Source organism: Hibiscus syriacus, unplaced genomic scaffold, assembly GCF_006381635.1.
Source record: "Hibiscus syriacus cultivar Baekdansim isolate YM2019G1 unplaced genomic scaffold, ASM638163v2 tig00110458_pilon, whole genome shotgun sequence".
NCBI lineage: Eukaryota > Viridiplantae > Streptophyta > Magnoliopsida > Malvales > Malvaceae > Hibiscus > Hibiscus syriacus.
In genome coordinates, this window is record NW_024062745.1 from 1,425,592 (window position 1) to 1,452,266 (window position 26,675).

Here is a 26,675-nt window from a genome sequence, read left to right on the forward strand (position 1 = left end):
TTGAAACATTCAAATGTTTTATGTAATTGTTTTTTTTTTTTTGCAGGAACAAGGGATTGTTTCGCTTAATAAATGGGATGCTTTCATGAAAGTGCTCAGAAAACCGTTACCTGTTGCTTTCAGAATTAACTCCACGTATGTTTTTCTTTTCCTTCTCTTTTTTTTTTTTCTGGAATATCTGGGTTTTGAGTTTTAATTGTAAAAGTCATTTTTTTCTTAGTAATATCTTTACTAATCTTTTGAAGTAGCCAATTTTGTAAGGATGTTCGTTTGCAGTTAGAGAATGACTTCATCAAATCTCTTCAAGCTAAAGTACGTGGCGGAGAAGATAGGTTTATGGAAGAAATGAGTAAATTGAGATTTTATCATTTAATTATTTTAGGTTTACAAAAAAAACCCATGGTTGGTAATTTATCGTTGAAACAAAAAGTGACCATTTGTGTAATTTATCCTTAGTCCTTGAAGTCTCTAAATTTTTTTAAATTCAAAACTTTTAGAGTTTAATGATCAAAATAAAAGAGAAGAAAATAGTTGAGTGATGAACGGTGTAATTTACCTAATTTATAACAACATGAATTAATTGAACCGTTAATCAATGACGAAAAACGTTGGTCAAAATGCCATATTGGGTTCTTTTTTTGAGTTGGAGGTGTAACATCCCAAATTTCGGGCCATTAGTTTCGGATTTACCCAAAGGAGTAAGTAAACCTCGTGAATTTTATATTTTAAGTCGTTGGGTTGGATTTGAACCTAATTAGCCATAAAAAAGGATTTTAAATTATAGAAAAATAAGGAAGGAACAATTGTGTAATTTCTCATTTTTGCAAAGATGAGCCTTTTATTTCATCCATCTTATTCTCTTCCCCATTTCTTCATTCTTACTTCTTCTTCTTCATCTTCAAAGGTAAAAGCTAAGGTGAGTATTTTGAGTCATTTCATACTTCTTTTAACTCCATTTTCTCCTAAATTCATCCACCAACTTTAGTTTAATGAAACAAAGTCTTGGGTTATTCCTAGCTAAAGAAAAGTGGAGGGTTTCATCCAAATCACCAAGGAAAAGAGTGTGGCTATGCAAGGAGCTCAAATTCGGGATTTAAACATCAAGGTAGTGTATTTATAATCCTTTGGAGTATTAAGCTTTCATAAATTTGAAGTTTTTGCAATGATTTGAATATTTAAGTATTTTAGGATATAGTTTTGAATTCATGAAAAAATTATGTTTTAAGTGTCAAAGAAGTGTTTTTATGACACCTTAAGCCCTAATTAACTCTCTAAAGCTTCAATACAAGATTAGAAAGTAAACTAAGTCATTTAGAAAGAATTTTGGGTGTTTTCGAGCATAATAAACTATTTCAGGGTTTGAGTATCAATATTAGGATGAATAATATCGATATTGGTTTAATTGGGGAAATTAGGGTTTTAGGCTGGGAGTATCAATACTGCCAGGTTGATACTAAGGCCCACTTTTAACAAAATAATGCATTTTTGGTATCGATACTCATAGGGGTATCGCTACTTGACCTTAGGGTACCGCTACTGCAAGTAGAGTATCGAGATTACTCACTTGGGATAGTTAGATTTGACCCGTTTAAGGGCCATAAGAGCTAAGGATGATATGTAATAGTAAGACTTCGTCCATGAGGGACATAAATGACCAAACATACCTAGAAACACTCGTAGGAGTGGGTTCCAATAGATGTAACCATACTAAGTGTAATACGTTGAAATCCTTTCAGTCGATGACGTATACGAATTGTGAGGACGAGGATAGTTGTAGAGGATGTACCGACAAGCAGTACAATGAAGGGGTAAGTTGTCCCTTTCATTTCAAGGGGTATTGAAGGGAAGTACGATAAGAGTGACCAGATTGTCATTACTCAGAGTTGAATCTGAGTCAGGTATTGGGCTAACGAATAGTATAGCTAGTGATCAGCAAACTCAATAATCATCGTCGAATCGCGTAGAGACTTTTCTTAAATTAAATTGACTAAAGCGTCCTTAAGTAACGTACGACCATAATAAATCAGCTTAATAACAAACATCATTAAAATACTTTTCTTAAATTAAATTGACTAAAACATCCTTAAGTAACAAACGAGATAGCAGCTAGTTAAAAGATACCATCACTTTAGTGAGTCCAACTATGCTAAGGTATAGCCAAGTTACCTTAGTTGCCTAGTGGAATATTGTCAGTGCACGAGGCACTTCAGGAGCTAACTAGGGTCCGAGGCCCGAACACTCGCAAGCAGTGGGTTAGCGATGTCAGTATTGTGTGACCTTAGACATGTTTGTATAGTTGTATCAGTTCAATACATCATATACGTTAAAGCTTGGCTTGAAGGCTATGTGAGGTCGAGCTAAAGTTTCAGATAGGCGGGAATTGTATCGATGTTATATGACACCGGGTTCCCTCTCCATGATCTACCTTATGGCTATGTGAGAACCAGGAGATTATTTCGTGTGTTAGTGGAATTACACCGATGCTATTTGACATTGGGTTCCCTCATTAACTAGTGTCTGATGTCTATGTGAGACTAGACACTAGCCAGGGTGCATTCAGATAATGCACATTATGGTCAGGTTATATTCAGATAATGCACAGTATGGTCAGATTGCATTCAGATAATGCACAAGAGTGTCAGTTTTGAATTTAGATAATATATATCAGTTACATTCATTAGGGTTAGAGATCCTTTAGTGGCGTACTCGTGGCGAGGTCCTTAGTAGATGATTAAGGGAAGCGTAAGACCCTTATTTCAGTGATAGGATAGTAAAGCCTTAAGTAGGTGTTACAGGAGGGCCACATTAATCCAACAAATAAGATGAGGGTCATATTGGTTTTTTTCTAGAAAGTTCAGGGACCTCGGGTGTTTTTTTTAAAAGTATTTGAGTATCATATTATATATAAATATCAAAAATTAATATTGTTAAATACATTTTGATGTTTCGATATAACAAATTAAGTTTAAATGAATTTTAAGATTTTACAAATGATTTTCTAAGTATATTCTATTTAATTAATCAAATATCAAATTATTACTCCAAGTGTTTCAAGTTCAAATTCAAACCTTACTAAATGTGTAAAATTATGTTTTATACTTAATATATTTTTAAAACAATTTTCACAAAGTATTTTGAACCAAAATCAAGCCTAAAATCAATTTTTCATAGTTATGCACCGATGCACCAATTCATGCATCGATGCACCATGAATTAAATTGAACATCGAATGCATTTCATGCATCGATGCACATACCATGCACCGATGCACTGAGGATTTTATGAAAACATTGAATGCATTTGATGCATCGATGCACCATCCACGCATCGATGCACTTTGGCTATTTTGAAACATTGAATGCACTTTGAGAGTCCAACGGTCAAAATATTTGAATTTTACACAGATGCACCTAGGGCATGCATCGATGCACAGACGCTCCCATCCATTTTCATTAATTGTTTTCACACTTAAACGGCTCTATTGACTCCACTAATCATCCCCAACGTTTAGAATCATTTGAAGGTGTATTTAAACAAGTTCTGAAGCCATTGATCAACAACAAGAAATAAGAAATCATTGAGAAACAAGAGAGAAAGCATCAAACATCAAGTTTGTGCAATTCAAGCCAAATTTCCTTTCAATATTCATTTTGTTTTCAAGAACACAATTTGTGCTCAATTGTAATTATCTTTGAGTGTTCTTATCTTGTTCTAGAATTGTGCAAACATATTGCATTGTGAGGTTTTCCTTGTAAGTTTGTAAATTTGTGTATTTCTCTTTGAAAAAGAGTGTGCTCAAGAATTGGGGTATAATTCTTGAGGAAGTTGTAAGGTTACTCTTTGTCCTCAAAAGAAAGAACAAATTAGTGAATTTGTTAGAAAATCCTTAGTGTGGATAGCTAAGGTAGTGGACGTATACTTTGGTTAAGAAAGTCGAACCACTCTAAATCGCTGTGCAATTATTTTCAATTTTCTGCAAAAGCTTCCACCAAAATTTTAATTGCCAATTCACCCCCTCTTGGCCTCACTCATTTGAAGTTTAACCACCTCTTGAGTTGATTCGGGAAGAGTTAAATCGATAAAGATGGCGTCCACTTCCGGTTTATTCTCCATGGAAGAGTCCAGACCAATTGACGTGTCTCCACACTTCAACAGGGCAAATTATCGTCGTTGGAAGAGGTTTATGATGATATTTATCCAATCATTTGATATAGAAGCTTGGATGATAATCGAGAAAGGATATTCATCTCCTACGAAGAAGGCAAAGAAGTGGAGTGATCAAGAACGGAAGAAAGCTCAACAAAACACAAAGGCTATGCACATGTTATGTTGTGCAATTGATCCTAATGTATATGAAGGAGTTTCTTCTTGTTCAAGTGCCAAGGAAATGTGGGATAAGCTTGAAGAGATATATGGAGACAATGAAGAAGAAGAACCAATAAAGGTGATGTCTCTATTATCTCTCACAGAGCCAAATGTATCTTCTAACTCAAATAAATTAAATTCAAAATCTTTTAATGAGTTACAAGATGCTTATGATGAATTATTTTCAGAGTTTGAGACCATGAACTCCAAATATAGGAATTTGATTTCTAAACTTATAGCTAAAAATGATCTTCTTTTGAAAGCTAAAACATATTTGGAAAAATAAAATGAAATGTTGAAAAAGGAGTTAGAGCTTTCAAAACTAAAATCTGAAAACTTTGAAAAAGAAAATTTCAAATTAAACAAACTTCTTCTAGAAACGAAAATGGATTTTGAAAATCAAAATGAACTCTTAAAGAAGGATTTAGAACTTTCAAAAATGAAATTTGAAAATACTGAAAAAGAAAATTTTAATTTGAAAGTTAAGCTTAAATGCTTAACAAAAGGAAAAGAGACCATTTTAAATAATTCATCTAGTTCAATAATGACAATATGTTCACATTGTCATTATCATGATCATAAGGAACATACTTGTCCTTTAAAGAAAGGAAAAGGTTTAAAATTAGACGAGTATGGGTTCCAAAAGGAACAAGGGGCATTGAAACTAACATTCACTGATCCAAAGCAATTTGGATACCAAAATCTACTTAAATGTCTCTTATAGGTGTGTGGGAGCAATGGTGATGAAGATGATGATATTCAAGATGCCCTTGCCACACATGAAAAAGAAATTGGTAACCTCTAAACTTAATGTAATTATTCTATTTGGTTGCTCATTTAGTTTATGCATGCATGAGGTTTTAAATGTTGAATAATTATGTTTTATCTCATGTATGTTGAAAAATATTGTATGATGAACATAGTAATTTTTGGCAATGTTTTATAATCTCTAATTCATCATATTAATTTTTGGTCAAAATTTTTTTAAAAAATATAATTGATATCGATTTTTCAAGAACTTTGGTTTTGCAAAATTTTGACCTTAAATTTTTCTTAATGTTTATACATAGATTTTTGTTTAAATATTATAAAGTTTTAATGCATAACATTTTCAAAAACTTTATGCATGTGCTCTTAATCTCAATAATCAACATTGCATAATGTTTTGTATGTGAATGGATTAAAGCATAATCTGAATAGGTGAATTTGACAAAAGATACAATGTCTTATTTTTGAATTAAGTGTTTGCAAAATTGATTGACATTGCATCTACTTTGATTATGCTTGTTGGTCATAGAATATGAAACATTTATATGGTGCATTTAGATTCCATTAATATGACTAATTTATACGTAGTTGCTAAGGATGAGCATGATAGTTGGTTATGGCATAGGAGACTAGGACATGCTAGCATGAGTGTTTTGCAACGGTTAATTCAAGGAGACTTAGTAAGAGGGCTGCCTAAACTGAAATTTGATAATGATAAAATATGTGATGCTTGTGCTAAAGGAAAACAAAAGCGAGTTTCTTTTAAATCCATTAATGACGTATCAACTAGTAGAGTATTACAATTGATCCATATAGATCTTTTTGGGCCATCTAGAACTACTAGCTTGAGTGGAAAACAATATGCATTTTCCTTGGTAGATGACTATTCTAGATATACTTGAGTTCTATTCTTAAGTACTAAAGATGAAGCATTAGAAAAATTCATCACGTTTTCAAAAATAATCCAAAACGAAAAATGTTACTTTACTCTATAACTAGTGTTAGGAGTGATCATGGCATTGAATTTGAAAATCTGGGATTTACTCAATTTTGTAATTCTAATGGTATTAGCCATAATTTTTCAGCACCTAGAACCCCTTAACAAAATGGAGTTGTTGAGAGGAAAAATCGAACTTTAGAAGAAATGCTAGAACCATGCTTTGTGAAAATAATTTGCCAAAATATTTTTGGGCGGAAGCCACAAATACCGCTTGTTATGTTGTAAATAGAGTAATGATTAGGCCAATTTTAAAGAAAACTCCATATGAAATTTTCAAAAATAAAAAGCTTAACATTAGCTATTTTCATCCTTTTGGATGTAAATGTTTTGTTTTGAACAACAGTAAAGAAAACCTTGGCAAATTTGATGCTAAAATTGATGAAGGAATTTTTCTGGTTTATTCCTTAAATTCTAAAGCTTATCGAGTATTTAATAAAAGAAATTTTGTTGTAGAAGAGTCTATACATGTTGTTTTCGATGATAATCCCCTTCTGAGGAAGGATTCTTGTGTAAATGATGATGTAGGCATTATAAATAACGTTAGACATGACGTTGGAGAACCATCATCAAAGGAAGAAACAAAAGATGAGGTAACTTATGTTCCTCTCGAGAATCCAACCATTGAAGAAAGGGAAGTATTTTATCCAAGAGAGTACAACTATGTCAAGGATGGTGAAATAATAGGTGATCCATTCAAAGGGGTAACAACTCGATCTTCTCTTAGAAATATTTGTAATTATGTTGCATTTATCTCATACATAGAGCCTAAGAATATTAAAGAAACATTAAATGATTAACATTGGATTATGGTTATGCAAGAAGAGTTAAATCAATTTGAGAGAAGTAAAGTTTGGACATTAGTTGAAAGGCCTAGTAATAAATCTACTGTAGGTACTAGATGGGTATTTAGGAATAAGCTTGATGAGAGTGGTAATATAATGAGAAACATGCTAGATTGGTTGCTCAAGGCTATACTCAAGAAGAAGGTATATACTATGTTGAAACATACGCTCCCGTAGCTAGGATGGAAGCAATTAGAATGTTATTAGAATTTGCATGTTTTCATGAATTTAAATTATATCAAATGGATGTTTAAAGTGCATTTTTAAATGGTTTTATAAAAAAAAGAAGTGTATGTGGAACAACCTCCATGTTTTGAAGAATCAAAATTTCCAAATCATGTTCTTAAATTGACAAAAGCACTTTATGGTTTAAAACAAGCTCCAAGACCTTGGTATGAAAGATTGTCAAACTTTTTAATTGAAAAAGGTTTTTCAAAAGGGAAGGTTGACACTACAATGTTTTTTTAAAGCATAAAGGTAAAGATTTATTAGTAGTTCAAATTTATGTTGATGATATAATATTTGGTTCTACTAATGATGTTCTTTGCCAAGAATTTTCTAAGCTAATGCAAAGTGAATTCAAAATGAGCATGATGGGGGAGCTCTCATTTTTCTTGGGACTCCAAATCAAGCAAAGAAAAGATTGCATCTTCATTAATCAAGCTAAGTACGTCAAAGATATGATCAAGAAGTTTGAACTGGAAAATGGCAAACCTCATGACACTCCAATGAGCTCTTCAACAAAGCTTGACTTAGATGAAAGAGGTAAATGTGTAGATGTTAAATTATATAGGTCAATGATTGGATCTTTACTTTATCTAACTACAAGTAGACCGGACATTAAGTTTAGTGTTTGTTTATGTGCTAGATTTCAATCATGCCCTAAGGAATCACATTTACTAGCTGTTAAGAGAATCTTTAGATACCTTAAGGATACTCCTAGTTTAGGACTTTGGTATCCTAGAGACTCTAGCTTTAGCTTGCATGCCTTTTCTGATGTGGATTATGGAGGATTCAAATTATATAGGAAAAGCACCTCCGGTACTTGCCAATTCCTTGGAAATATGTTGATTTCTTGGTTTTCAAAGAAACAAAATTGTGTTGCATTATCTGCCACTGAAGCGGAATACATTTCAACCGGTAGTTGTTGTGCACAAGTTTTATGGATGAAACAACAACTTTTTTATTATGGAATTGAAGTAGGTACTATTCCTATCAAGTTTGACAATACTAGTGCTATTTGTCTCACTAAAAATTCCATCCAACACTCTAGAACTAAGCACATTGAAAAAATACATCACTTCATTAGAGACCATGTCACTAAGGAAAATGTAGTTCTAGAATTTGTTGATACTTTGCACCAATTAGCAGATATCTTTACAAAACCTTTAGACAAAGAAAGATTTTGGACACTTAGGAGAGAATTAGGTTTAACTGACCTATCTTCAATTAGTGTTTAAAACAATTTTAGCACTTTTAAGAATAAATGAAAAATTCTTATAATAGTTGCATTCATTGCTATTAGTTAGGGGAAGTTTATGTTATTTGGTGAAAATTAATTTTATGTTCAAATGTTGTTTAAAGAGTAATTTGATTGATTGAACATGATTAATTTTCAATATATGAGTTGCCAATACCACTAGAGCTAATTAATTTAGCATTTTAAGTATTTAAAATGGATTTTTGATATTTTTGTGCTTCATGTATCGATACACTTAACAGTGTATCGATGCATCCCTTTGAATGTGCATCGATTCATCATGTTGATGCACCGATGTACGCCTTGAATGTGCATCGATGCACAGGGTCATGCATCGATGCATCCGTCGGGTTTTACGTATTAAAACCCTATTTTCTCATTCTTTCAAATGTCTAAACCTCAAAATACCCCGTCGTTCGTCCCTCTTTCACTCAAAAATATCCTTTTGCTTAAAATCAACGAAATATTGTTGGAATCTTCGAGTTTTCCAACTCATAATCCTGAATTTATCATCAAATCGTGCAAAACAACATCACATTCCTCTCAAATCCAAAATTTTCAAGGTAATATTTCAAAAACCCTATTTTATTGATTTTTGATCTTAAGACTAGTTTTAATTAGTTCTAGGATGAAAACTATATTGGGCATTGATTGTTTGATGATTATAAACTATATTTTACAACCAATTTCATCAAAAACTCACAAATTTTCAATGAATTTTTGAATTTTTGAAATTAAAAAAAATCGAAAATCTGAATTTAGTTTTTAAATTTGATGTTTTTGATTTAATTATGTTGTCTTCATGAAAAACTATACATATTATAATTTTCAAACGTTGTTTTCTAAATAGTTTTTCAAAAACTATGCCCATTAGAATTTGGTTTAGAGAACCTTGAATTATTGCGGACTCAATTAAGTTTTGGGATTGATTAAATTGCATACATGTGTTTCAATTTGCAGGTCATATTTCTTATTTCGATTCCTAAACCATGTCTAATCCCAAACGCCAGAGAACTTCGTCGAGTCGTTCTCGTTCAAATCAACCTCCTAATCCCGTTCTTCAACCTCCTAATAGCCTATTAGGATCTTGCTTTAACATGCCTGAGCGTCGTAGAGACGAATTGTACTCTAGGTACAGAAATTCTTTTCAATCTTATAGAATCCGTGAAGAGTGTATTCCTTCGCTTCAAGCCATGGTTGATATTGACTTTGAATACCTTCCGATTCTTAAAGCTTGGAAGTTTGATACATTGTTTTAGCTTAAACCTATCGTCTATCAACAATTGGTTCGCATTTTCTATTCCAATGCAGTGTGTATTCAAAATGAAACTCAATGTGGAACTATAGTTATTAGATCTTATCTTTTAGGCCAATATATTAATATTGACCCCGAGACTATAGCTTTCCGATTTGGGTTAGATGATAGTGGTATATATAATGAGAGTGAAAATGTGGAAAATCCATATGTTCCAAACTCCAGTGTTAGTACTCTACGATCTCATCACGATCGTTTTCTCTATTTGATGATCTCTTTGTGGTTTAGACCATCCGGAGGTAGGTACTCCACACTTCGTGCTAGGGATTTATGGTGGATGTATTGTATTAAAAATAAAATCAAAATAAATCTGCCCCACATTATATTCAGTCAACTAGTGGACATCATAAACATTGTTCATTCAAAACATGTTGAAACATTGATTTATGGATGTCTTCTTAGTAACCTCTTTATCAAAATTGGTCTAGACGTCTCTCTCGACAATCTTATCCCACTCCAAAATCAAATCAATCTTACTTCTTTGAAGAAAGCGGATTGGAAGAAAGACGAAGAAACCGTTCTTTGGGTATTTCGACCCGGTAAGCAAACCCCGGGAGCTAGCTCTTCACGAGCTGCTCCTAGCTCTTCTCGTGCTCCTCCTCCTCCTACGGCACCGGCTGCTGACGATGATCCTGAGTTTCATCAACTTATGCAAGATATCGACGATCACGTTCCAGATGATGAGCCTACACCGGAACCGACACGACAAGAAGATCAAATGCCACCATATTTTTGATCCTTCTTGGAGTCGTTTGATCTGAGGTTTGCCTCCATGGAGTCTCATATTACCGAGTTTCAGCGGGAGATGCATGAACGTATGGACGCGCTCACTCTTGAAGTTCGAGCTCATTATCCTCCTCCTCCCCGATCCTCCGATGGATTAGACATTTTCTCCATGCTTTCTTAGTATTTCAATCTTGGATTGTTTTGATGTTTCTGGATTGTTTTAATGTTTCTAGATTGTTTGTTTTGGTTTGGATAATTGGATTTTGAATATTATATATATATATTTGGTTTGGTTGAATTTTATTATTTTTGCATCATTAGACATATATGACCAATTATGTCATTTCACATTTGATTATGAATATTGATTATGGAACTAATGGCTAATCTCTCTTTTGATTGTGATCTTAGCAGCTTAAGCTATATTTACTTATAATCAATTGGCTATGCTTTTCAAAACCTTGTTTAAAAACGTTTTAAAATCTTTTTGATTTAACAAAAAGGGGGAGAAGTGTAAAAGTGTTAAAGGGGGAGAAGTTTTAAGTGTTATAGTAAGGGGGAGTAATTTCAAAATTGATTTCAAAATAGTTTTTTCAAAGAAAATCTTAAAATTACTAAAGTGTTTTGTTATATAAAAAAGGGGGAGATTGTTAAATACATTTTGATGTTTCGATATAACAAATTAAGTTTAAATGAATTTTAAGATTTTACAAATGATTTTCTAAGTATATTTGATTTAATTAATTGAATATGAAATTAGTACTCCAAGTCTTTCAAGTTCAAATTCAAACCTTACTAAATGTGTAAAATTATGTTTTATACTTAATATATTTTTAAAACAATTTTCACAAAGTATTTTGAACCAAAATCAAACCTAAAATAAAATTTTTCATAGTTATGCACCGATGCACCAATTCATGCATCGATGCACCATGAATTAAATTGAACATCGAATGCAATTCATGCATCGATGCACATACCATGCACCGATGTACTGAGAATTTTATGAAAACATCGAATGCATTTAATGCATCGATGCACTCTGGCTATTTTGAAACATCGAATGCACTTGATGCATCGATGCACTCTTAGTGCACCGATGCACTGAGAGTCCAACGGTCAAAATATTTGAATTTTACACTGATGCGCCTAGGGCATTCATCGATGCACATACGCTCCCATCCACTTTCATTAATTGTTTTCACACTTAAACGGCTCTATTGACTCCACTAATCATCCCAAACGTTTAGAATCATTTGAAGGTGTATTTAAACAAGTTCTGAAGCCATTGATCAACAACAAGAAAGAAGAAATCATTGAGAAACAAGAGAGAAAGCATCAAACATCAAGTTTGTGCAATTCAAGCCAAATTTCCTTTCAATATTCATTTTGCTTTCAAGAACACAATTTGTGCTCAATTGTAATTATCTTTGAGTGTTCTTATCTTGTTCTAGAATTGTGCATTGCCTTGTGAGGTTTTCCTTGTAAGTTTGCAAATTTGTGTATTTCTCTTTGAAAAAGAGTGTGCTCAAGTATTGGGGTATAATTCTTGAGGAAGTTGTAAAGTTACTCTTTGTCCTAAAAAGAAACAACAAATTAGTGAATTTGTTGGAACATCCTTAGTGTGGATAGCTAAGGTAATTGACGTAGACTTTGGTTAAGAAAGTCGAACCACTCTAAATCGTTGTGCAATTATTTTCAATTTTCTATAAAAACTTCCACCAAAATTTTAATTGCTAATTCACCCCCTCTTGGCCGATTCCGTCAATCGATTAACTCAACAAATATTTACTAAAAAAAAGAAAGAAAGATGTGATAGCTTTAGAAGGCAAAGTAGTTACGCCTAAAAAATTGCATTAAATACAATACAAAGCCCGTTGGCATTTTGGGTTTTCAGGCCCGATAACTTAACTATCTACTAGACCACACTGTAAATGTAATATCATAAATGATGCTGTTTTTTTTTTTAATTATGAATATTTGTATTAAAATTATAAATATTTTATATTAAAATAAAATTTTGATCAAGAGATTTAACAATTTCATTATTCTCACCCACGAGAATTAGTTCAAGTAATAAGTAGCTTAATATCTCTTAACCAATGTCTCATGTTTGAATCATTGTGTATACAGAAAATCTCTACTAAAAGATTCACCCATCAAAGTCAAATGTTCGATCCGGATTGATCCAAATTAATCGGTGAAAAACCTCACAAACTGAAGGAAAAAAAAACAATTTCATTCTTCTCTCTCGCAAAAAAATACATGGGTACCTTTATATTTCGTTTGAAAATTTAATTTCAGGATTTAAATTGAATCTCATATACAATATAAATGATAAAAAAAATGAAATCTATACTAGGGGTGTATACTAGGGCTAAGCTCAACTTGACTCGAAAACTCACGAACTTAAAATTTTCAAGCTTGGCTCGAACTCGAAAGCTTGAATTGAAGCTCGTGAGTAGCTCGAAAAGACTCTAAATGAAAAAAAAAATCTTAAACTTAACTCGATTGAAGCCTCAAACATGAACCTAAACCTTAATACATAAAAATTTTACTGTATTTTTTTTTTAAAAAATCAACGCATAAATGTTAATATTATTAATAATTTATTTTAAAAAAAAACTTAATATATCATATTTTCGAGTTACTCACGAGCGTATCAAGTAGCTCGTTTCGGTTCGTTAAGAACTCGAGCCGAGCTCAAATATAATCTATTCGATCTGAGCATTTATCGAGCTTTGACTGAATCGATCTCGAATAGCTCGCGATCTAACTCGTCTCATTTACAGTCTTAATCTATACATTATAGATAAATAATAAAGATATATAGTTGAAAAATATGGTCATATAGATGTGTCAATTTTAAATTTATACTCGAAATTTCAACATTTTATATTAAATATATATGTAATAAATCTATATATTTTTGAATTGAATATTTAAATTTTCCGGCAAAAGGGAAAAAATTGAAGAAAAGTATCGGATTAGACGCGAGATGAGAGCATGGAAATGACATATTGCCTTTAAGCTTTAACGACGTTAATTTCTTCAAAATACTAAAAAGAAAAGATGTGTGAATAATAAAATTAAAGATAATTGTGCATTTTACGACATTTTATATACAAATATATTTTTCTTTACATTTTCGTCTTAATAATAGAAAGCTCACGAGTAACTCGAAATGATCATTTACGAGTTAAAATGATCATATTGCAAACGTTACAAAATGATCATTTAATTATAGAGTGTTATTTTATTAAGTATCTCGATTATTAAAAGTTATAAATTGGTCATCCAACTATTCATTATGTTCTAAACTCTTTTTTTTATTAAAAATTTGACAGTTGTCTAAGTTGAACGTTACCATGACGATTGAGATATGATAATCGTTTGCAGGGATAGAACTAGGATCAGACATTAAGAGGGGTTAATTTTCTTTATATTGAAAGAACAAGGTTCAATAAAGTATTTAAATATAAAAATTGGGAGGGACAAAGGTAACTAATATTTAAACTAAAAATGAACTAAAACGCTATTACACCAAAAAATTTGGGAGGGGCAATGGCCCATCCCACCTCCTTAATAGCTCCGATCCTAGTCGTTTGAGATTCTAAGATTTTATCAAATCACAGTTAACATATTAACGTTAACTCGGAATTTCACAAATTTTTTAATGGAAAAGGACGAGTTTAGAATATAATGAATAGTTGGGTGACAATTTGATAACTTTTAATAGTCGAGAGACTCAACAAATCAAAACTCTATACACAGACGATTACTTTGTAACTTTTAATAGTAGAAGAATTAATAAAGTAGTATCTTATAGTAAGATCTCATTTATGTACTTTACCCTTAAAAATAATAATAAATAAAGATTTAATTTCATATTTAAAAGCAATAACAGCTTAAGAGTTTAATCAAGCGGAAGGATAAATTTCAGAAGGCCTAGTGAAAAAGAAAAGCGAAAATGGGCATACGGGCCCGATAAAAGATTCATAAAGCGTTTGGAAGAGAGCAATAAGAGAACAGAAACAATGTTGAATCGTCTATCTTTCAATCTTCTTCTTTTCCTTTGTTGTAGGGTTTGTGAACAAGTGCTAACAATCCCTTTCATTCACATTTTTTTTACCAAATTTAATTCTTTCTCTTGATTCGGTGAAGATTATCGTGTCAGGTAAGATACCATAGTTTTCATTTGGGCATTTATTCCTATCAGTACATATCCTGACAAAAATCAAATTTAGGGTTTGTGTACGAACCAGTCGCTTCATTCTCAAACCCCAAACGGCGAAAGTGCGCGATATTTAATTTAATTTAATTTTACAAATGGTAATTCTAATTCAAGTTAATCTCCATTTGTTATTCTTCATAATTTTAACATTAGAAACTTTACTCAGAGTTCTTAAAACGTTATAATGCTGATTGTAAGCTGTAGAGGAATGGTGGCATTAGCTGAAGATTTATACGCTTACCATTTTGTATTGAAATTCCCATTTTGTAGGGGTGATATTAGCTGAAAATCACAGATTAACTCGATGTAGTGAAATAGTAAATCGTACAAGTGTTTATACATATACGATAAAGTATATTGTTTGTTGGTCAAACGTTGACATATGATTAATCCTTTGCTCAACCATTATTTTGTTTATCAATGTGAATCAGTAAGTTTTGATACTGTTTCTGGAAAGTACTGGCAATTTATTGTAGTTTTATGGTTTCATCAGTAAGGTAGTTTGTGATTTTTCCTGTAGTGCTGAGTGAAGTACTGTTCGATCTGAATGTGTGTACGTTTTAGTTATAGATGCCTAAATGGAACCTGAAGTCGGTCAGCCAAAGCAGGTGCGATCTAGAACGAGGTGGACAGCATCCCTTGATAAGATATTTGCGGACTTGGTAGTGAAGCAAATTCAATTAGGAAACAGACCGAACAATGTTTTCGACAAGAAAACATGGAATACCATACGTGATGAGTTCAACAAGCAAACAGATCTCAACTTCAATAACAATCAGTTGAGGAAGCACCTGGATGTTCTGCGGACGCGATTCTATAACCTCAAATCAGCTTATGATCAGAATGGCTTTGCTGCCATGGAGGACTCCTGTTGCATCGGGTTTGACCTGTGGGACGAAATCGGGGTATGTCTCCTTTCAATTTTCTGTGTTCTGATACTTTGACTGTTTTTTTTCTGACAGATAGTTTTACACTTACAGGCACAGCCTAGACCCGAGCCAGTCAAAATCAAGGACTGTCCCGTATATGACCAACTTTGCACAATATTCACCGACTCGTCTGCTGATGGGAAATATGCCCAATCAAGCCACTTTGAGGGGTTGGACAAAGTTGCTGGAAATGATACCAGTAGCTTAACTTCATGTCCAGATGGAGGATCCACGCATTCTTATAATCCATCAACCTCAAGATTAACCCAAAACAATTCGTTGCCTGTAAAGTTGATTGAGAGTATTGCAGAGAGAAAAAGAAAAAGATCATCCGAGGCACAACCTTCTTTGGATCAGAGTATAAAGGGGGAAGAAATGTCAGAGGCTATGGCAGGAGCCATGCTAGATATGGTTGCTGCTTGGAAGTCAAGACGGAGATTTGTCACGAAACGAAGTGAAAACAAATTTAGCATAACTAATTGCATTAAAGCATTGGATGAAATAGAAGACATTGAGGAGTGGCTCTATTTTGCAGCTCTTGACCACTTTGAATACCCCAACTTAAGGGAAACGTTTATCTCTTTAAATAGCAGCAAGATAAGGCTAACATGGTTGAGAGGGAAGTGCAAGAAACCTCCAACGACATCCGTCCAGGGTATGGGCTGAATCTTTTGGCTATTTTGGAAGTGTAAAGATTTTTACTGCAATTGTTTACTCTTAGGTAGCTAGTTTGTTCATACATTGGCTACATAGTGCATATCGATAGATGAGATGTTTTAGTTATGGAGTTATCAATGCGCACGGGCATGCATGTGTACATTTATTTTTGCAAATAGTGGAATCATGCTTTGGCATTGGTTGGATGTTAGTACGATCTTGCTGTTATTCTCTTCTTTTAGGGCATCAGCCCACCGCGGTGAATACTCGCGTGCTCCTATTGGTGCTCGAGTCAATGCTAAAACAATGTTGACTCGTGAAGCTTATATCGACGATTTTACCTGAGCATCAGCACGGAAGAATGAGCAACTCTTAAGATGTAGGGCTTGTTTCGGTTTAGGTTCAGGACATGCATTGATTAAGTTAATGCAGCAGTTGAGAAAAGTGGAATCCAAGGCTTTGGGGAAATCCTTACCTCACATGCCTTCCCTTTTTTTCCTTCTATATTTTCTTATCTTTTGCCCAATGTCCGACCCTTGGGGTCTTATTCTTTTCTGTTATTACATTTTTGCTCTTTGCCCCACCGTTTATGGTTGCTTATAATTTACTCAAAACATGCCAGACTTTAAGAGGAATGGTCATACGTACCCCTGTCCTCTTCGTGATACACGTCCAAAGCATTAGCTAGTATCATTATTTTTCATCTTTTAAAACCTAATCTCATAATTATATTCTAAATCCCATACTTGATTCAGTAGTAAAGATTGCCTGTATACATCATAAGTATCTCGTTTATTAGAACAATTATGACATTTTATTATTACTTAAAACAAGATTAGTATTCCTAGTTGGATTAGACATTAGTTTCTTTGAATAAAATTTATGGTTTGAATCAAGTATTATGAATAGAACAAACTAAGTTAAGAGGATTGTTTTAATAATTGATCTTTGCAGTATTTGATTTGAACTAATTAGTTGATGGATCGAAAATCAGTGATTGTTAAGAAATTCATTTTATTTCATAAAGAACGTGGACCTTAATCATTGACATTTTTTATGCTCAAATTCAGGACCTCAATGAATAATTACATTTATTTTACCACCGAGATCATTTGGTTCGTGCTCAATTTACTATATTTCTAAATTCGATTTATGGACTATTCCTTTAATTATTATAAAGTAAAATTTTGTTGGTGAAGTATAAGAAATTTGAAATAGGTCTTTTTGCACTGTAATGAAAAGGTGGGGTGAGAATAACATTATCAATATGACTGTTGCAACGACTTGAACAATGTAGGTCATTATTAATTGTCATCATAGTTGTTTATTACATTTTTAATATTGCCAAAATGTTGGGTTTATTATTTTCATTATATTGCTTAAAATTACATAAATAATTCGGTCATGAGATTTGAGAAGTGCTATTAGGCATCACGCTCTCTTTATTTTTTTTTTCTTTTTCTGATTTTCTACTCAAAAGTCTTTCTCTCTTTATCCGCTTCCGCCGACTTCTTAACGGTTAGTCGTCGGATACTTGCGGCAGTGATTTTACAGTTCGCCGGAGGTCTACTCCGAAACACATTTCTGATTTACTTGAAATCCTCACTCTATCGACTATTGCTTCCAGTGCTTGAGATTAACTCCCATTTCCAGATTTTAGTAGAGCTCTGTTTCCTGTTCAAATATCTCTTTAAAAGGTACCAATCGCGCTGCCATTTGCCCTCTGTATGTGGTGATTGATTCGGTAACCACCGAGGTCGACATTTCATCTGGCATTGCATTGCTGATAAGTATTTTATTGGGATCTTTTTGGTTCTTAAAACCCTTTTTTATTATCATTTTAAAGTTTCCAGCTTATCAATTTCGCCTTTTTCGTTGTTTAATTTATTTACTGAGCTCCATAATGTTGCATTTTTCTCATATGATTTCTTCATTTGCAATGCTTCTCCGTGCGCTACGTTGGATAAGTTCTTAACTCTTGATTGTTCCATGAAGTACCTAGATTTACTGGAGTTTATTAGTTGTGGTTTTTGAAGTTTGTAACATTACGTTAGTCTTACGCCTCTGTTCGGTTGCTAAAAAAACTGCGGGTAATGGACATTCCTAGCAGGTTTTATGTTGTTTTCTTTTCTAGTACCTGACAATTCTCGCTTAACTAAGTTTTTTAGAGTATTTCCTCAAGAGATTAAAAGGATCTACCCCTTCGGTTTATGGGGGCCAAGAAGTTTTCAAGTTTTAACTTTGATTATGTCTTGTTTGACTGGGATTTATAGCTTCTTTTGGTTTTGAGCACTGGAAGGATTCGTCCTATTTGGGAATTCATCAAGGAAAGAATTAAAGAGAAAGAGAATAAACTTAGGTAGCAATTATCAGTTATCATTTTTTGGTTTTGTGTTATACAAGTTTATGGTAGAGACTTGTGCAGTACTTGCTTAATTGACTACATCCCATGGACTGTTCATGTTTTCTGGGATTTATAATGCTGATTTTGTTACTGACTTTAACTTCAAGAAGTGTTTTCTTTTGTCAGGAAGTAAACAAAATGATTGGATCCCTTCTTACCAGAGGACTTGTGTATGTCTTATCTTACAACCGATTCTCTTTCTCATTTTAGTTTTAATTTATTCTTTTACTTGAACTGGATCATTTTTTTTTTTGCTTTTAAATATTTCGACAGGATGGTTTTTGGTTATGCTTATCCAGCTTACGAATGTTATAAAGCTGTTGAATTGAATAAGCCTGAGATTGATCAGCTGCGGTTTTGGTGCCAGTACTGGTAGGTCTTACAGTGCTACGGTTGTTTGTGAAGATTGTGCAAATGTTATTTATGGTGTAACATTTCTTTTGTCCTGTCTTCCCAATCGTTTTCTTGGTTTCAGGATATTAGTGGCTGTTTTAACAGTTTGTGAGCGAATTGGTGATACTTTCATTTCATGGTAAGGGATAATAAAACTAGAAGGACGTGTTACTATCTGTTTTTTGTTTTCTCACCGTGTTCCTGCTTTGCATTTCAAAGGGTTCCAATGTACAGTGAAGCTAAGTTGGCATTCTATATATATCTGTGGTACCCTAAAACTAGGGTAGGTGTACTATCTTTTAAAGAAATTCTAATAATACTTACACCGCCATCTACATGTTGATGCTTGTTTTTAACCGGCCCTCTGTTTGCGTTTATGTTAGGGAACTTCTTATGTGTATGACTCTTTCTTTAGACCATATGTTGCTAAACACGAAAATGAAATTGACCGTAACTTGTTGGAACTAAGAACTAGAGCTGGAGATATGGCAGTTCTTTACTGGCAAAGGGCTGCAAGCTATGGCCAGATTAGAGTTTTTGAGATTCTGCAATATGTTTCACAGTCAACCCCAAAACCTCAACATCCTCAGGTATTTATCAAATTAACACCAATTGTATTTGGTGCTGCATTTCAAGCAACAAACTTAGTTCGGTTAAATCTCTCATTATCAGTTTATCACGCATTAAACTGACTATACAGATGTAATGGTTGTATATTAGTTGAATGTATATAGTATTTGAAAAGTAATTAATCTATGCCAAAATTCATTTTGTACTGATTCAATCGTCTTGAAGTTTATATTCTGTTCTACGTGACTTCTTAATTCTCAGGCACAAGGTCCTAAGGCTTGCGAACCCTCTAGTGTGCCTGAACGTCAAGCATCTAGTAAAGCACAATCTGAGGCTAAACAACCGGCATCGCCGACATCCAGCACATCTTCAAGTCAACACAAAAAGGAAGTAACTGAAGATGTGGGACCTTCTAAGGTTCCTTTACAGTTGGCTAAACCACCTGCCCGTTCAGCATCCTTAAGTTCAGCATCCTTAAATAGCCAGAAAGTAGATACTGCAACCGAATCAACCAGCCAACCTGCTGCGGAAACTGAAAAAGTAGCAAAGCGAGATGAATCACTGCCACCTTCTCCGGAGGATGAAGGCACGAAGCCTCCCCCAAAAGAGACTCTCATGGAAGAAAGCATTCGACTCAAGCGCGGTAGACTAAGGAAGACCCGATCTGCAGCACAATAAAATAATGGTATCAGTTCTTGTTCTTCCAGGTTAGTAGGCATAGAATGGTACTGAATAATTTGTTATTAACGTTGATGTAAATGTGTTGTCCTTTAGTTTTGATTTCAGCTGTTGAATTGTTGCTTTATCGGTTCAAATAACTTAATATCATGGGTCCTTGTTGTCGATTGTGCGGCTACTGCTTTAGTACCACGCTGCTGCTTTATTAGAAGTAGGTGGGCTTTGGTATATAATCATTCGATTGGGTTAAAAAAAAAAGTTCAATTTTAACCTAAAGGAATAAATGATTAAAATTCTGAATTGGTATTCAAAGACAAGGACAATATGACGGAAGGATCTCCGGCCTAATAGATCCTTCCTCTAGGCACAGAAGATGACGAAACATTAGCTCTTACAAGTTTAACTATGGTTAAATTCTGTTATTACTCCCTGTACTATATCTAATATTTTAGATTTAACTTGACATGTTATGAAAAAATTTATCGAACGGGATAATTGGTGCTGGAGAAATCGACGGCTGAGAATTAATCCACCACGTGTCGAGCCTAATTCAACTTTGGGCGACCGAAAATGAGTTTTTAGCGGGAATCTCGCTCGACCAAAATCACGGGGCATATCCGTCAATGAAACTTGAAGAATACAGCACCTAAACAGAAAGGCATAACATATAATTTAGGTCAAATTGTGATTTCCGTCCTTTTATTTTAATAAACATTTAATACGTAATCCTTCTAATTTGATTATTTATTTATTTTTCTGATGAAATTTGATCTTTTATATTCAAATGTAATCAGTTAGTCCAAAATATTAACTATTATATCTAATAATCTCATTTATATTTGAAAATATTTTTAAGCATTCAATTGGCATATAAATTTGTTATTAGATCAAATTATTTTATTAAATAGGAAAAACTAAAATACTAAATTATGTTAACTCTGGACTTGTCTTGTTATCAACCCTTCAGTTCACATCTAATTCTTACTTCTGAGATCAAATCCTGACATACAGCATACTCCTACCCTCAATTCTTAAAAAGGAAAAGAACTAAATTGAATTTTTAGTATAGTAGAAGGACTCAAAAATAAATTCTACAAATAATTATATTATTATATTCGCAGTTAAACTCCAATGTCGGTGTTCTTGTGCGGCAAGAACTCACCAATTAAACAAATGTATATGCCCCAATCTATGGCTGAAACAGCACCAGATCCAGCTACCCTTTTTCGTTAACTTCCTCTTTAACTGATTAACCCTGTTTCTAAACCACATTCCCTCACACTAGTTTCAGACGTTTCTGCTCTGCATCAGATTCTTTTCCCCTGCATTTCTCTTTGGCATATATGTTGTCCAATGCGTATGTTTTGATCTAGATCTCAAGTTCAAGACTGTGTTTTTTTAAGTGACAAAAGAATGGGGGAAAAATCAAAGTCCAGGGGATTTCTGGGGTGGTTTCTGGTGTTAGTAATATTGGCTCTGGTTGTGGGAGCTGTTGTTTATACAATAAAGAAGAAAATGGACGACAAAAAGGATAGTAAGCCATCTCCCGTTCCGGGTCCTCCCGGCTCTATCGACAAGAAGTATTCTGATGCTCTCAAAATCGCAATGCAATTCTTCGACGTTCAAAAATGTACCCTTTCTTTAACCTCTTTCATTCTTATTCAAATTTGCTTCCTTTAAGGACACCCTTTAACTTATGGACTCAGATTCAATGTTTACTACTTAAAACAAGTGGTTTAGTCAAGATAATTATTTCTGATCTGCGACTGCTTATGTTTGGTTCTTTTGTTGGTAGAATTTATATTAGATGTGGGATTATTGCTTGTTTATTGTTGTAGCTGGTAGATTAGAGGATAATAAGATATCATGGAGAGGAAATTCGGCGTTAACGGATGGAAGTGAAGCGAAATTGGATCTGTCAAAAGGGATGTATGATGCCGGGGATCACATGAAATTTGGATTCCCAATGGCATTCACTGCTACTGTTCTATCGTGGGCTATCCTCGAGTACGGTGATCAGATGGAGGCGGTGAATCAACTGCAACCGGCTCAAGAATCGCTCAAGTGGATAACCGATTTCCTTATCAATGCTCATCCTTCGGAGAATGTGCTCTATATTCAGGTTACCATTGTCTTTATTTGCCATCTACTCTTTTGGATTGGTGTTGCTATATGTAGTACATGAATGTCTGCTCGATTGCATTTGAATTGTCCTTGTTAGCTTCATCATGCCTCTTTAAATTTATGTTTTGAATTGTCGGAGTGGCTAAGGGTTTCGATGCAGGCTTTAGATCAGGAACATGTTGGATTTTAGGTTTATGTTTCTGATGATGTAGTGACGGGTTGCCATGAAATCTTGAGATGAGTTATGTTGTCATCATGAGAAACCTTGTGGCACTTCTGCATTTGTATTGTGAACCATATTTGTCTGGAATCTGATTGAACAATCCTATGACAAAAAAGCCTCTGAAATATTTCTGACCTCTTACATTTTCGCTTCCGAAACTATGGCAGGTCGGTGACCCTGAAGCAGACCATAAGTGTTGGGAAAGGCCTGAGAACATGAAAGAGAAGAGGCCTCTCACACAGGTGAATGAATCTGTTCCTGGGACTGAGGTTGCAGCCGAAACTGCTGCAGCTATGGCTTCAGCATCGCTGGTGTTTAAGGCAGCTGACTCAACATATTCAAGCACACTTCTTAGACATGCAAAGCAACTTTTTAGTTTTGCAGACAAAAATAGAGGTTCTTACAGTAAGAACATACCGGAAGTTGCTACGTACTACAATTCAACAGGTTACGGAGATGAGCTCTTATGGGCAGCAAGCTGGCTCTATCATGCAACAGGTGATCAATCATATCTCAGATATGTGACCGGTGAAAATGGGAACCAGTTTGCTCAATGGGAAAGTCTTTCCTGGTTTAGCTGGGATAATAAACTTGCAGGAACCCAGGTAAGGTTCTCTTTTAGAGGAATTTGAAGCAAGATCGTAGCCTCTTGTTTTCCGTTTACGTCTATGTATACACACGTCCCAAGCATTGCAATGATATAAGAAAAACTTTGAGTTTTCGGCTTGTTTGAATTCCATCGATTGCTTCTCGTTTGTAAAGCTGCCAAAGACGAAGCTTCTTTGGAAGGTTTACAGCATTTCTTTAACCTCTAAGCATTTGGCTCAAGGACTATTTGAAGGAAAGTAATTCTTATATGTTAACCAGCCTAAGCTAAATGCAACTATTGTAGGATATCTAGCCTCGTTCGTCTGATCAAGCATGGTGTGCTTGGTTGGTGGCCCTCATTTTAATTCTCTGAATAGATATCACCAGAAGCATAAATTTTACGTAGTATTATTCTGTTTTTCTTTGAACATAGTGTCTGATTATGCTACATGTATGCAGGTTTTGCTTTCCAGGTTAAGCTTGTTCGGTGCCAAGGGTGCCTCTGGGAATTCCGGCCTTGAAAACTATAGGAAGTCTGCCGAGGATGTTATGTGTGGTCTTCTACCAAAGTCTCACTCTGCAACATCCAGCAGAACTGACGGTAATGTCTTCTTTAAAGCTCAGTCCCTTGGATTCATATTTTTGCTTGTAGATCGCAAATCCGACAAAAACGAAAAGGCTCAAAGAAAGTTTATTAACGAACCAAATGATTTTAGACTTGATAAATCAACATAGTAATACCCTTCTACTCTAAAATCTGTATTCTTTATACTTCTTTAGATTGTAAATGTTAATGGCAGACCTTTATTACCATATTTCACTTTTCTTTTCGGGAATTACATGTACTCTCAGATCACCTAAGTCGCAGATAAACTGAATTAGCTCGGACTCTTTGGATATATTTTGTTTACTGGTAGAGTCTTTACAATGCAGGTGGTCTTATATGGATCAGTGAATGGAATTCTCTGCAGCATCCGGTTGCTTCTGCATTTTTAGCTGCTCTTTACAGCGATTACATGCTTACTTCACAGACGGCGAAGCTAACTTGTGGTGACCGTTCATTCAAACCATCGGATCTTAGAAAGTTTGCCAAATCACAGGTGCACTGTTTACGTTAAGACTCAACCAAATATTAGCAATATTTGTCGAAAGTGTTACCCCAGTGTAATGACTAATGACTGGTATAATAATAACAATCTTTGGTTCCAGGCTGATTATGTCTTAGGCAGTAACCCCTTGAAGATGAGCTTCCTTGTGGGGTACGGCGATAAATACCCGCAGCATGTGCATCATAGAGGAGCTTCGATTCCGGTCGATGCGACCACTGGTTGCTCCGATGGCTTCCAGTGGCTAACTTCACCCAATCCCAATCCAAATGTAGCTGTTGGAGCTCTTGTGGGAGGGCCTTTCCGAAACGAAACATTCATCGATTCCCGAAACAACTCGATGCAAGCCGAGCCAACCACGTATAACAGTGCACTCATTGTCGGCCTCCTTTCGAGTTTGGTCACCACATCTTCTGCAGTTAGGTCCTTCACTTGAGAAGTAGTCAGAGAATGTATCGTTATCACATATTTGTTTTGTGTACTATATTGGTATACCTTGGTTTTCCTCCAAACTTTAGCATTTAGGTAGTTCATTTTACAGGGCTGAACTCGTTTAGTTGCCTGCACTGACTGCACTCTGTTAATTTCTTACAATCCTTGATTCATTTTCGGATTCGAACATCATCAAGATAGTCTTGTCTCAACTCTCCCCGTAATATATTAATTTACTCATCTTAATCTATTAATTCGACTTCGACTTGATTTAATCTTATAATATCCAAAAACTTCAATCTTCATCGATAACAAATGCCAATAACCAGCACCATAATCTTGACTTGAGTTTGCACTGCATTTAGCAAAAGATTGTTTACCGTTTCCTTCCGCAATAAGTTGTCTGTGTTAATCTATCTGTTTTGTTCTTCTCATTTCTTCATCGAATAAGTATATGAAGAGCTAACAAAAAATTTCGTCGAAACTTGAAGGCTCGTGGTTAGGACCCAAACCAGCTGGCTAGGACCACTCGGAGTATTGAACCCTGAAATAGCCTCCACCAAAACATGTTTAATAATCACAGATCTAGTGGACCGTCAACCGAAGCATACCATTTATTGGATCGAACTAGTGAGAGAATTCAGAGATACAAATCAGGTATAAATTCTCTCACTAGTTAGGGTCATATTCGAAAGAATTCTCTCACAGGAAAAAAAAATCTCGATCAAAAACCTTTGACAAAACCGTGATAAACCTAATAGATTTCTCTATTTCAAACCTAATTAATATCGACTGCACCTAGACACTTTGTTGGTCTATTATTAGCAATCACGACCTTAGGCCTAACACAAACATGTTAATATAAAAATAGCAATCATAACCATAGACCTAACACAAGCGTACACATACAGTCAATATACAAACCTTCTACTAGGCAAGGGAGAGGACGACTTCCATAGACTTCCCCAAAATACTCTCTTTAACAACTCTCTTCTTTGTTTATTTCCTGTTCGATCGACACTCGATCAACTAATGGTCAATCTTGAACCGTCTACGATAAATAAATTTATCATGTTCCCATCAACAATTGGTGCGGTGAGCGTGAATCACGTCTCAAACTAAAAGAACCAATAATAACGAATCTCCGAGAGTCATCCCAAAATAACCAGTCCAGTCCACTGTCTTCATCTCACAATCCATCAAACATACATATTTCTTCTAGCCAACAACAACATAACACGTGCGATACGATATATTGAAGATCGTATCAGACTTATCACGATGCTTATGATCAATTTAGTCACCATTTTTTGCCAACAACACCATCAACAATATACGTATGCCCATGATAAGAAGCTCCCACAGGTTCATGATCTGCATGCTGAACTGAGGTTTACGTGCAAGCATAATTTCAAGTTACAACCGAATAAACGATAACAAGAACTGATCTAGCAAATCCTCCAAAAGCTGTTATCTCCTAACATCGACTTTTGTCAATTGTGGCGGTGACTCATTGGCACGTCCTGTGCGCCTTTAGTAACTTACATGTTTTAATCTCGAATTTATCGAATATTATTTTAAAAAATGATTATATAACTGAATTTATCTAAAATTTTATCATAGGGCAAATTACATGTTTGGTCACCTAATTCTTATCAAGTTTTTTGTTTTGATCGTCGATTTTTTTTTGGTAAATTAGTAACAAATGGTGTGTTTTAGTTTTTAATTCTAAAACGATTACCAAATGTTAAAAAAATTAATGAAGATAACGACATAGCTTAGTATAAAAATAGTTTTAATCTTCAAAACTAATATGTTTTATCCATTTGATCCTAATTCAA

The 26,675-nt window shown here is 34.3% G+C and overlaps 2 protein-coding genes across 3 annotated transcripts; both read left to right on the forward strand.

Annotated features, from left to right (window-relative positions):
- The first annotated feature begins 1,405 nt into the window (after window positions 1-1,405).
- LOC120126533 (putative HVA22-like protein g) lies at window positions 1,406-20,506 on the forward strand. Of its 2 annotated transcripts, XM_039144687.1 has the most exons (8): window positions 1,406-1,416; window positions 17,797-18,012; window positions 18,845-18,890; window positions 18,994-19,092; window positions 19,196-19,252; window positions 19,333-19,396; window positions 19,497-19,703; window positions 19,945-20,506. In XM_039144687.1, the coding sequence occupies exons 3-8, from the start codon at window positions 18,859-18,861 to the stop codon at window positions 20,359-20,361; spliced, it is 876 nt and encodes a 291-aa protein (XP_039000618.1). In that variant the 5' UTR covers window positions 1,406-1,416; window positions 17,797-18,012; window positions 18,845-18,858; the 3' UTR covers window positions 20,362-20,506. The 2 variants fall into 2 exon arrangements, with proteins under 2 accessions (XP_039000618.1, XP_039000617.1); XM_039144686.1 differs by lacking the exons at window positions 1,406-1,416; window positions 17,797-18,012; window positions 18,845-18,890; ... (3 more) ...; window positions 19,497-19,703; window positions 19,945-20,506 and adding exons at window positions 14,552-14,673; window positions 15,295-15,635; window positions 15,711-16,314; window positions 16,559-16,644.
- A 985-nt stretch (window positions 20,507-21,491) lies between these two features.
- On the forward strand, window positions 21,492-24,868 carry LOC120126532 (endoglucanase 10-like). The gene is made up of 6 exons (XM_039144685.1): window positions 21,492-21,991; window positions 22,200-22,483; window positions 22,876-23,313; window positions 23,756-23,897; window positions 24,230-24,396; window positions 24,506-24,868. The coding sequence occupies exons 1-6, from the start codon at window positions 21,775-21,777 to the stop codon at window positions 24,836-24,838; spliced, it is 1,581 nt and encodes a 526-aa protein (XP_039000616.1). The 5' UTR covers window positions 21,492-21,774; the 3' UTR covers window positions 24,839-24,868.
- The last annotated feature ends 1,807 nt before the right edge of the window (window positions 24,869-26,675 follow it).